The sequence below is a fragment of the Balaenoptera borealis genome (genome assembly GCF_965194805.1).
Source record: "Balaenoptera borealis genome assembly, chromosome: 6".
Classification (NCBI taxonomy): domain Eukaryota; kingdom Metazoa; phylum Chordata; class Mammalia; order Artiodactyla; family Balaenopteridae; genus Balaenoptera; species Balaenoptera borealis.
In genome coordinates, this window is record NC_138863.1 from 44,794,867 (window position 1) to 44,807,505 (window position 12,639).

Genomic DNA, 12,639 nt, shown 5'->3' on the forward strand with positions numbered 1-12,639 from the left:
TCCCATATAATTTTCAACTTGACTACTCCTTGATAACCTCTCTATTGAGCACTGTGGGCCTGAGTATATTTATTATTTTAATATGAGGTATTTTTAAACTTATAAATACCTTTATAACCATGCTAGTAAGAAAGCAGCATGACCTACTGTAGAAAACTCATTACTGAGAAGCATGAAATTGTGAATGAATTTTTGGCTTTGCCATGGATATATTATGTGTCTCTAAACAGGTCACAATTTTCATATTCCATTTACTTCACTGTGCACAGTTCCTCTGAAGTAAACTACTTAGCACAGAACCCTGCATACAGTAGATACTGAAATATTAGCCAACTGATTATTAGACTGTGTTTTGAAGTTGGGGTGAGAAAACCTGGCATTTGGCTTCACAAGACCTCGTTTTCCTTATCAGTAATATAAGGAGACTAAACCATAAAAGACTGAGATGGAGACCAGCACTGGGGAGTGCTCCAGAGATGATCACTTGTGGGGGCAGGGCAGAAAGAGAAGTGAGGCTGTGCCACGGTCACAAGGCCTTGGCAGACGCCAGGAGGGCACTCTGGAGCAGAAACAGCATGGCAGAGGTGCTTCTGAATTAGAATAAGGCCCTTACAACCCCGCATCAACTAGTCAGTCATTGGATGCAGGTTGCCCTGTATGAGGTGGGTAAGGGTCCACTACTAATACAAGAGTCCCCTTTATAAGAAACAATCAAATCTAAATCATCAAAAAATCTGTGACAAAATAGTACTTACTGTAAGATTCCATTCAGATCAAGTTCAAGTACAGGTATGACTAATCTATGTTGACAGAGATCAGAATAGCCATTACCTTTGAGGTGTACTAAATGGGAGGGGACATGAGAGAAAACTTCAGGGATGCTGATAATGGTCTAAATCTTGATCTGAAGTATACATACATAAATATTAACACACACACACACACACACACACACACACACACACACACACTTATCTATGTGTGATTTTCCCAAAGACTTACAAGAAAAGAGAGTCCATAAAATACTGGAATATTTTCTAAGATAAACACTTGACATTGCAATATGTAAACTGAACATAATTTTTTTTAAAGCTTATAGATTTCTATTATTGTGATACTTTGACAATTTTTTTATTCCTTTTGTGATTTTGATGAACAAAATTACTTTAAACATTTACACTTAAGGCATTCAAATGCCTCAAAAATAAAACAAGGCAAAATGATAAACCTGGATATCAAGTGGGCTTAAGTAATCAAATAAAAAAACAAGATAGAGAGTATCACTGGATAAGGACTTGCAAAACTGCCATCTAAAATCAGAACTACAGTGAAAATTTGGAGAAATCATGGCTGATGTACAATGTATTTTAAAAGACTAAGTATAGTACTGCCACCTAGCAGACAAAGTTGATAATGACCAACTTCAGTTCTGAAAGGTTATTATATACATCTTATAGAAAATACAGAAAAGCTGAACAATATATTATTCAACAATACTTGCCAAAATAAAGCTTAACAACTATCTGCCAAATTTGGACAACAGCTAAAAAAGCGAATACTTTTATTCTCAAACAAATTATATGATTTCTAAAATAGCCACTGAGAACTCCAACAGTAGTACTAGCACTGGGAGCTTCAAAGCTCCCTTGGTACAAATCCCACCCCATTTTAAAAACAGACTCTTTGTACAAGATTCTAGGGCTATAGGTTCCCATATACAGTCTCTGGGGATAAAAATGGGCAATGGCCAGTTGTACCCTCTAGTTGCTCTTCCCTAAAATCTATTTGGAAACTCAGTGAACTCTAAATAAAGCAAGAGCTGAGAAAGACAGAGAAAGCACACGGTGTGCTAGATTTTGGATAGAGATTTTAAGCAGAATGCACTTAACGAATGACAAGGTCTTTCCTTCTTTAGTGATGTCTGAACATCTGGATTATAACAAGCAAGGGCCCTTAGTCCTCTGTGCTAGAACAGCAAAACCTCCCACTTTAACCCCCACCTCTTCCCCAACCCACAACTTTTCTTTCTTACATAGCCATCAGCTTACAGAGCCCCGAAGTCAAAGAGTAAGTGAATAGCTAGCTGGGACCCTTTCCACAGAAAACAGAAAACCTACACTTTGCCAGCATTCTAAAGGCAGAAGGGTCAAGGGAAGACCAAAATAAGCCTGGAGAATATATCATTGCTGGGGAGACTAGGCTACTAAATAAAGAAATAGCAACAATATCTCATGTCCTTGCCACTTTTCTGGGACAATAAGTATAAAGTCCTATCATTTTACTGCACCTGCGCACGCTCACCCAAACAGGGTCTGCCAGCCTAAGCACAAAAGAAAGGATACACAGTCACTGGGCAAACTTAGGTAGCTAAAGAGACCCTCACAATTACCATGTCACTCACTGGCACACAGATACTATCACACTATAAAACAGAGCCTAACACACACAGAATAACAGTACAGCACAAAGAAACTAGTGATCAAACATAACTGAGATACATGGAAATGAAGAGATCAAGGTTCTAGATGGGCTTTGCCACAAACTAGTTACGTAACCTAGGGCAGAGGCAGTGACGTATAACTGGTACTATGCAATGGAGTGGGTCAGGCACTGAACTTAAGGGTTCATAGAAATTGAAAACATCTAGCAGTCAGGAGAGCAAAGTTCTAGCTAGGGTTTAGCTCAAGTCAATGCACATCTCTAGAGCACAACCTAGTTATCTGTATTGACTACAGTAGTATTTCCAGAGTGCATTCCACAGCACAACAGAATAACAGTGATATGTGTCTCAATAAAAGAGTTTCATAGTCAGGTAAGTGCAGGAAATGTCTGTACTATAAACCACCAACCTCAGAGATTCACAATGCACTTTAGTACAGTAAAGGCTCTGAGAAGTGCTTATAGTTAAGATACCTGTTTAATTTTAATACTTTTCCAAGTCAGTGGATCACTAAACCATTTTTTCCTCTTATAAATGTTACCACTGAAAAACACTTTGCCATTCCTCAAAAAATTAAACAGAATTATAGTAGTCCCCTTTATCTGCGGGAGACATGTTTCAAGACCCCCAATGGATGCCTGAAACTGCAGATAGTATCAAACCCTGTATATACTATGCTTTTTCCTATGTATACATACCTAAGACAAAGTTTAATTTATAAATTAGGCACAGTAAGAGAATACCTGAATTGCTGGCATCACTGCTCTTGCACTTTGGGGCCATTATTAAGTAAAATAAGGGTTCCTTTGAACACAAGCACTATGATACCTTGACAGATCTGATAACCCAGATGGCTAAAAAGTGACTAACAGGCTGGTAGTGTATAAAACGTGGATATGCAAGACAAAGGGATGATACACGTCCCAGGCAGGACAGAGCAGAACTGCACAAAATTTCATCATGCTACTCAGAATGGTGCACAATGTAAAATTTATGAATTATTTGTGGAATTTTTCCACTTAATATTTTCCGACAGTGGTTGACTGTGGTAACTGAAACCATGGAAAGCAAAACCATGGATAAGAGGGGACTATTGGACCATTTGATCCAGTGATTCCACTTCTGGGTATATACCCAAAAAAGTGAAAGCAAGGACTCAAACAGACATCTGTACACCAATATTCATAGCAGCATTATTCACAAGAGCCAAATAGTGGAAACAACCCAAATGTCCATTGACAGATGAATGGATACAACAGAGTATCATTCAGTCTTAAGAAGAATGAAATTCTGATACATGTTACAACATGTATGAGTCTTAAAAACATTATGCTGAATGAAATAAGCCAGACACAAAACGACAAATAGTGTATGATTTCAATTGTAAGACACACCTAGAACAGTCAAATTCATAGAGACAGAAAGTAGAATACTGGTTACCAGTGGACGGGGGAAAGGAGAATAGAGGTTTATTGTTTAATGGGCATAGTTTCAGTTTGGGATGATGAAAAAGTTCTGGAGATGGATGGTGGTGATGCCTACACAACAGTGTCAATGTATTTAATACCATTGAATTGTACACTTAGAAATGACTAAAATAGTAAATTTTATGTATATTTTACACAATAAAATGTATATTTTACGCAATAAAAAAAAACTCTTTGCCAAATTCTGGGTGAGTTGTCTCTTAATTCTAATATTGTGTTATTATGAAACCACTAAAATAGTCAATACAAATTACCTCACCTCAGCTACACAACAAATTGACCCCAAGGCTTCTCCACGAAAACCGTAAGTTGTCAAATTTTCAAGATCTTCATGGCTACTTATTTTTGAGGTATAGTACTTCATTGCCATCACAGGTGCATCATCAGCCTTGATACCCTCACCATTGTCTCGCACCTCAATCTTATCAAATCCATAGTTCTCCTATGAAAGTTAAACAGTACTTTTAGTATATAAGGACATTAAACTATTATCACATTTACAAACAGAATGTAACACAAGTGAAATGGTTTCGTCATTTATCTATCTTTTATGGAAACTTAACATTAAAGAAGTAAGAGTTTAAATTCTTAACTCTACCAAATCCTAGTTATGGTACTATGGGCAAGTCCCTTGTTTTCCTTGGACTCAGATTCAACTGTAAAATAAGGAGATCAGTATGATCTTCAAGGTTCCTTAGAATTGTTTCAGTATGATAGGTATTTATGTTTAAATTTATGTTAGAACTTGCCCAGAAATATTCTTCTAAGTTATATACACCTTTGTATATATAATCTCTCATATAAAACAGAATACCATCACCATCAAAAACACCAGCTGGTTCTACCCACCGAGAGTCTAGCAATCATCATTATTCAATCTGATTTTTAATACTTTGTCCCTGAGCTACTTGTTGCTTTCATAAATAAATAAAAATCTGCTACATTATAACTTTCTAAATTTCTTTCTGCAAATAGTCACCTAACAGACTGCTGAGAAAATATAGCTAATTGGCAATCTCAGAGAGTTTTTAATTTGAAAATGGAGGGAAAAAAACAAATCATAGCTTAATACTGGTAATTTAATACTAAAAATATGCATACATGACAAATACAAAGCCTAAATTCCTAGAGTGATCACACTTTCTATGAATACCATATTCTAAATTTGGTAGCAAGCCTCTATCGTAAGCTTTACTTCACAAAGTTTATGTGTATGGCCTTAAATGCATGTTATAAAGGGAAAAAAAAATCTTCCTACAATTATAATGACTCTGCTATTTAAAAATAATACTTTTTAATAACCTAAAATTATATAATACTGTGTCATTACTTTTTAGATAAATTAGAAATAAAAGGTGTTGCGGGGAGACACCTAAGATTTAGTTTCTTATCTCTCCCTCCATCGAAAAATTATCTTTCTGGGAATAGCCTGTCTGCTTCATTTTATAGAAAAATAATTAACTATAGAAATGCAAATCTTTCAATATAAATAAGAACTCCAGGCGCCTGAGTAAAATACCACAAAGATCTGTTTAAATATTTAAAATAATATCTACATGTTTAATTTACTAATTACGAAAACATTCCTAGTCAGAACAGTTATTACTGTATGAAACTATAATGAAACAGATCTTATTATGTAAAGCAACAGACTTGTTTATTCTAAAATTCTACAACGCAGGAACTGGCAAACGTCAAGAGACTTAAATATGCAGCAGGATAAAAATGTGTACTTTAATTTACTTTTTAAAGAGGACTTCTGTTGGCTCTGTAAAACTATTTCTAAAAACTGTGTTTTTCTTCCAAGAACTTTGAGAACAAGACATATGTTTGCCTGCCTAAGATTCTTAAGTTAAATTTGTCAGATATAATTATATAATCCTATTTAACTATTATCAACTGTATTCTAATCAGACTGAACTGACTACATAAAATGTCTAAGAAAAAGAAAATGTCTTTCTTTCAGTTTAATTTTTTCATGTTTATAAAGCTTTTACTATATCATTTAAAACCAAAGTAGCGGTTTGATACACTATAGAACAGCGGTTCTCAGCATCAACTAGAAACTTGTTAGAAACACAAAGTTGGGGCCCTACTTAGAATGTGAAATTCTGCGGCCCAATAACTGTTTTAACAGACTCCCTAAAATTACTGATGTACCCAAATGTTATGAAAACCACTGGCATAGAGGAAAGATCCTGAATGAGTTTTAGAGTCATAAAGACCTGGATTGCAATCTCAGCTCCAGTACTTACTACTTACATGACTTTGGGAAAGTTCTCAGAACCTCAATTATTTATAAAATGAGTATAGCAGTAGCTAATTCATAGAGTTTTTACAAGGAGCAAATGGGTAACATATATATAATATATGCATATGTATATGAAAAGGAAAGGTCTCTTTCCTACAAAGATATTCGTATCAGTAGTCTTTCTAATGCCATAATACCAGAAATAATATGAGTATCTGATAATTTGGAGATTACAAAAAATGTATTCTTACATTCACTCAAATTTATTTACCATATATGTACCAGATACTGGAGAGGGATAGAGGACACAAAAAAATATAGACCTTACCTCCATGAGCTAGTAACTTATAACAGGGTAAGTAGACCTGAAGACTAATTGTAATACATCATAATAAGAGTCATAAGTCATTATTAACTCAAATGATTTAATATGTAGCACTTAAATTTAAAAATGTGAAAACTATGAAGCAACAAGGGACACAGTTCTGAAATAAGATTAGGTAGAAAAAACAAAATTCAAATGAGAATATATAAAACAAGTAAACACAAATAACCAAGGATAAGTATTAGTAGAAAATACAGACAAACTAAATTCATGTTTTATGTGATAGAGTCCTTTAGAATAAGCTTTCCTTTATAATTTCCTTTAATGTTACTGTAACACTGATCTAAATTAAAACTTATTTTTAAAAATTTACTCTTAAACCAGACAAAGGGTTCAATGTCCTAAGAATAATTTACTGGTATATAAAGAAAAGAGGTAATAATTCTAAGGAGAAAACATCTGTCCAACCCTTTTTTGCTTTAAAGGTACTTGGCAACATCTCAGGGACACTCACCAGTTTAACATCTATGCTTGTGGCACCAGCATCCAAGGAGTTTTCAATGAGCTCTTTTACGACACTGACCACTGAAGTGATTATTTGAGAACTTGAAAGGAGGCGAACTGTTGCTGCCGGCAGCTGTTTCATTCTAGCTTTTAGCAGAGTAGCTAGAAAATAAAATATAAGTTGTAAAAATAAAAATTGTTAAACATTCCTAACAGAACTGATAGCAACAACAGCAGCAATAATAGCAACGCGTATTTATTGAGCCTCACTGTATGTCAGGCTCTGCTGTTAAGCACATACAATATTAAATCATTTATTTCTTACGAATACCCTTTAAAATAGATGCCATTATCATCTCCATATTATAAGACTAAGGCAGAGAGAAATTTGTTGGTAAATCACACTATGTTACTAATTGAAGAATGATAAGAATAATTGTGCAATAAGTGTAATATATGATGTGTCTGGCTAGGAATCACCAGATGGTGCTGTCAACTGATATGCAGATAATGTCAGTCATGTGCCTTAATGGCAGTTGCACTTGAACATCATTAGTCATCTACACATTTTGATGAATTACAACATCTCTTTCAATTATTGAGCTCTTTAGAGTTAGGAAATCTAGACTCTAGAATTACTCTTAATCTAAACTAGTCATACCCAGACATATCATATCAGATTACTATCCTATGCACTACTGTGTCTAAAACATCTTTCTAATCATGTGGCTCCCCAAAGCCAAATTATGATAAAGCTCAAATCCATATGCTGGCCTTCAAGGTCCTTTACATGCCGATCCAACTTGTACATCCAAAATCTCTCTGCCAGTAATTGTTTTAGCCATAAAACCCTTTGTCTGAAACCTTTTCAAACAAAGAAACAAAAAAATTTCATATGGAAAAAAGCACGTACGTAAAATTTGCAGGGAGTGGGGTTTGCATCTACCTTAATGCCCAACTCAGAAAAGATTTCAGGAAAATAAAAAATACTAGTTTGACAACATGCAATTCCTCTAGAGTCATGATTTTATTTGACAATAAAATGGTGGTGGTGGGGGAGGAGCCCTAGGTACTTCCTTAATTTACCGTGACTAGTTACATGCGCACATGATGATTTGACCCTATGGAATCTAGAGACAAACAAAACAATGCCAAAGACAAACCAAACCAAATAAAAAGGTTTCTGTTTAGGATTCTTTCTCAGGCCACTTAAGATGTAAAACAAGCAGAGTCACATAAAGTTTAAGAATAAGTAACTGAGCAAGAAATGGAGTATAGCCATTACAATGATTACATAAAATTTTAAGGGATGCATTTCTGGGAAGAAGTCAATATACTGAGTTCTGAATGGTGTTAACTGTTCACAATTCATAACTATATTTTGCTTTGTACAAGGCAAAGCTGATTAGCACAATGGAAAAATATGCCACTAATTATTATTATACACTAATAGCTATATAATGTTGAGGAAATTAAAATTAAACTCTAAAACTCAATCACCTAACCTACAAAATAGAGATAATAATGATATCATATGGTTGTGGTGAGAAGTAAATAAGATAATGTATACAACTTATTATAGTGCTTGGCATACACATGCTAAAAAATCCCAGGATCTCTGGACTAAATTGAGTTCCTCCAAACTACTACATGAATACCACACCCCCCAACACACGTCTAACCCCTAGCCCCACAGGAGCTAACCCAGTGGTTGGTATCAGGTTAGGCCTGGGTTTAAGAAGTCTTCTTCCTTAGTTTGAGAGTCCCAGGGATCTAAGAAAAACACTTATCAAGCAAGCTTTGGCGTATAAACCTAGCCTCACCTCAACCTTCCCTCCTTCTGCAGAGATTAATTAATCTCTTTATTAATCTCATCATCTCTGTCTCATTCTCTATAATCTCTCTTCCAAAATCTTCTATTTCTCCCCAGAAAGTCCCTAATTTCATCCCAATCTTCTCCCTCTTCTAGTTCACTGAGATCAAGGCAGACCACAGCATGAACTCTATCTTTACACACTTTACCTCCTCTACCACACTGTGTCCTTTGGTTTCTTAAAATGTCTCCACCTCTACCCATGTTCTTCTTCACTCAGTCTCAGACCAATGTCTCTTTCTATTAAACTAACACTTTCACCTAGTTTCTTTATCTAGTCCCATCCCTCCTCCAGGCCTCTTGGTCTTGAAAACAAAAACAAAAAATTCTTCCCTCAACCCTATTAACTCTATGATTATCTTTTTTCTTTATGAAGCCAAACTTGAATAAGTAACCTGTATTCACCGTCACCAATTCCCTATCACCAACTCAGTTCTAAAACCCTTGCAAAATAGCTTACACAACCACTGTTAGGATTTTGTTTTCTTCAAGTTCACCAATGAGCTCTTAAATCATCAAATTCTTTTCTCAGGATTCACGTTCCTTGATATCCCTGAAGCATGTGACATTGATGATACTGCCTATCCTCAAGGATTATACCATCCATCAATACCTCTTGGATCTCTTCATGTTTTCTTCACTCTCTTCCCAGAAAAATGGGCATTCCCTAATCCCTCTCCCCTCTTCTTATATACCCAAAACCCTATAACCTTAGATGTTATAGAATAACATCTAAATCTACATCCCAACAGTGATCTCTCTCTTCCCAAGACAGGCATTTCTTACAATCAGTGTCACTGCTACCTCAAAAGGTTTATAAAATAGAACTTATCTTCTTGTTCCACCCTCCATACCTCCCACTTAACTTTGCTATTTCTCTTAATAACTCACCGTTCTTTGTGACCAAGGTCAAAAACTTCAATCTTCCTTTACCAGCAATCCCACCCTATTTGCACCTCCATTTTCTCCTAATGCAATACTATCTATCATTCTAGACCCGGTTTCAATATCATTTGTAACATAGTCCTTTCTGATCACCCAGCCAGGAATGACCCTTTCCTCCCATTCCGAAAGAACTTGGCTTGCTTATCACACCCCTGTCCTGACCTATACAACCTCTGAATGCACGGAATTATATAATTCTGGATGCAACACAGAGTAATCAGAGTACTTCACTCAAGGTGAGTACTTCATAATTATTAATGAAGTGGCCAGGAAAAATAATTTTATCGGCACCTACCTCATGCCAAGGTAAACATTAGGAAAAGCGACCTCCTTCCCAGCAAGTCACCATTGCCTTAACTCCTTCCCTTTATGTATTCTATTTTAACTGGACTCCATATCATCCCCTTCATCACTTGTATCTCCTAACCAGGCTTTTTTCTAGAATCCAGGGCCTTATTTCCAACTACTTTCTAAATATCATCATTTAGATGACAGAAAGGCACCCTAAATTCAACATGTCTCAAAGAGATCACATCTTTCTCTAATTAACTGTCTTTCTTGCTATATTTATTTGATAATACAAATAACAGCTAACATAAGTTACTTAAATACATATATAAAATTATTCCAGTTAATCCTCACAACAAGCTTATGTATAGTGTCATTCCTCTATCACAAACAGGATTTAAAAGCTTGATCGCTTGTTCCAAGATCACACAACTATTAAGTGACAGATGCACACCTGCATATTTTGTCATGTTTGACTCCAAAGGCTATGTTCATCCAGTCTCACAAAGCAAAATTAGAAACCTTGAGTCATCCTTGAAATTCTCCTCACTCTCTACATCCTGCCACCCACTCCTGTCTATCTTACTACCTAAATATTTCTCAAATAGTTCTTTCCTCTCTATCCCTATGGCTTTTGCCTTTGTTCAGCCCTTCAACAATTTTCCCCTGACCTATTGCAATAACCAGCTAATTGACAGCTTGCCTAGAATCTCAACCACCTACAGGATTCTTTCTATAATTTACATTTAATCATGTTGCTATCCTACTCAAAATTTTATAAAGATTTCCAACTACTAACTAGGTTAAATCCAAACTCCTTATCAATTGGACCTCTGTCTTTCTAATCGCATCCCACTCTTCTCCAAATGCACACTAGGCCAGTCATACTATGCAACTTGTCTCTCTTAATGTGGTGGCAGTGACTCCTTCCTTGGATCATAAGGTTCCCTTTCTCTACTGATGACTTCTCACCACCCTTCTAGATTTAGTTCAAGTATCACCTCCTCGAGGAAGCCTTTCTTATTATCAGCTCCAACCCCTGCCCCAACAGATTAGGCAGTCCTTCCTCTGTACTCCCAGAGCACCTTTTCCTTATTTCTAACCCCAAACTCATCACAGATTATTCTAGGTGTTGTATTTCGGTCCCTTCCTCCTGGCTGAGAGTGCTTTGAGGATACATTAATCTCATATCCCTAGCACAACCTCTGGAACATAACAAGCATTCCACCGTATGTGTACCAAATGGCATCGTTTGAAAAGTGGAAGGGTTGATACCAGGCTTACGACTCACAGCAAAGAATGTCTAGGAATGCCAGGAATCAGTCTTCTATATTTGCTGAGAGGTAAATCAAACACTCCTGAAAGAGTGCTGATGATCAGGAAATTCAGTTAAGGCTAACAGTGTACCTAAAAAAGAAGTAAAGATCAGAGAACTCATAGATAAACTTTAGGAAAAACACAATGAAATAATTATTTTTTTTAAAAAATGTAGTAAATCTAACCTAATTGGTTTTATAAGGCCATTAGAAATGCAATATATGTACACATATATATGTGTATATACAGTCAACATTCTCTTACACCAATTTTGAAAAGCCATTGTAAGTTATTTCAGCAATGTGAATAAAAAAAACTCTGTGTACTGCCAAGCTTATGAAATTCAACTTCAGAGATGATTCCAAATAATCTGGTTTTTTCCTCCCCGTTCTTGAATGAGATCAATTATTGGGGGAATTCCCTGGAAGTCCAGTGGTTAGGACTCCAAGCTTTTTCTGCCGAGGGCGCGGGTTCAATCCCTAGTCAGGGAACTAAGGTCCCCACAAGCCGCCCTGCAACCCGCGGGGAGCGGCCAAAAAAAGAAGAAGAAGATCAATTCTTGGTACCCACATTTCCTCAGCATATAACATAAGTACCTGTCTTCAGCGTGTAGACAGACCCAGAATGACAGTAAAAATCATGGTTAACCGAAAAGTTTGCTTCCGCCACTTGCATGATGCCACAACCTACAATATTATAAAACCCCTCACTCACTCACACTCTAGACAGGGTGAGTTACGGCTGTCAGGGGTTAAAGTTTCTTCCTGGCAAACAACAACTTTAAGATATGCACCCAGAAGGATCTGAGGAATGGGCTGCAACAAAGGCCTAAACACCATTTGGTCAGGAAAGTCCAAATCAGACATTAAGCAGCCCACACCTGCTGGGAGACCGCTCTCCAGGTGTGCGCGCCCGCGAGCCGGGCTTCGTCCGCTTCCCGCCCCGCGAGAGGAGGGGGGGAGGGGCGCCCACGGCGGCCGCCGGCGCTCCCGCCCCGACCGGGACAAGTGGAGGGGAGGAGGCTCTCGAGCTTACGATATAAGAATGAATACCCGTTAGCCACACGACACTACCTTCTTGCTCGCGCGAGGTGGGAAACAACAATCCACTAGCAGACCGGCCAGCGTCCCACCAGGAGCCCAGGCCCGGCCTGGCGGATCCCCGACTCACCCGCAATGTACGCGGGGCGGGGCGGGCACCGAGCGCACC

General features: G+C 37.1%; 1 protein-coding gene across 9 annotated transcripts in view; it reads right to left on the bottom strand.

Annotated features, from left to right (window-relative positions):
* Positions 1 to 12,630, bottom strand: part of PMS1 (PMS1 homolog 1, mismatch repair system component) — an 84,603-nt gene extending 71,973 nt beyond the window's left edge. For 5 of the 9 annotated variants that reach the window (XR_014246127.1, XM_082397327.1, XM_082397329.1 and 2 more), the window contains exons 1-4: positions 12,504 to 12,630; positions 11,405 to 11,520; positions 7,018 to 7,169; positions 4,187 to 4,369 (exon numbers count right to left, since the gene is read on the bottom strand). Coding sequence is in view for 7 of the 9 variants with exons in the window: in XM_082397327.1 (XP_082253453.1) it covers positions 4,187 to 4,369; positions 7,018 to 7,149 (315 nt within the window). In the remaining 2 variants the exon portion in view is untranslated. Of the gene's footprint in view, positions 1 to 755; positions 776 to 4,186; positions 4,370 to 7,017; positions 7,170 to 11,404; positions 11,521 to 12,482 lie in introns of those variants that run through there. The other 4 variants (XM_082397325.1, XM_082397326.1, XM_082397328.1 and 1 more) reach the window with 4 other exon arrangements.
* Between the last annotated feature and the right edge of the window lie 9 nt (positions 12,631 to 12,639).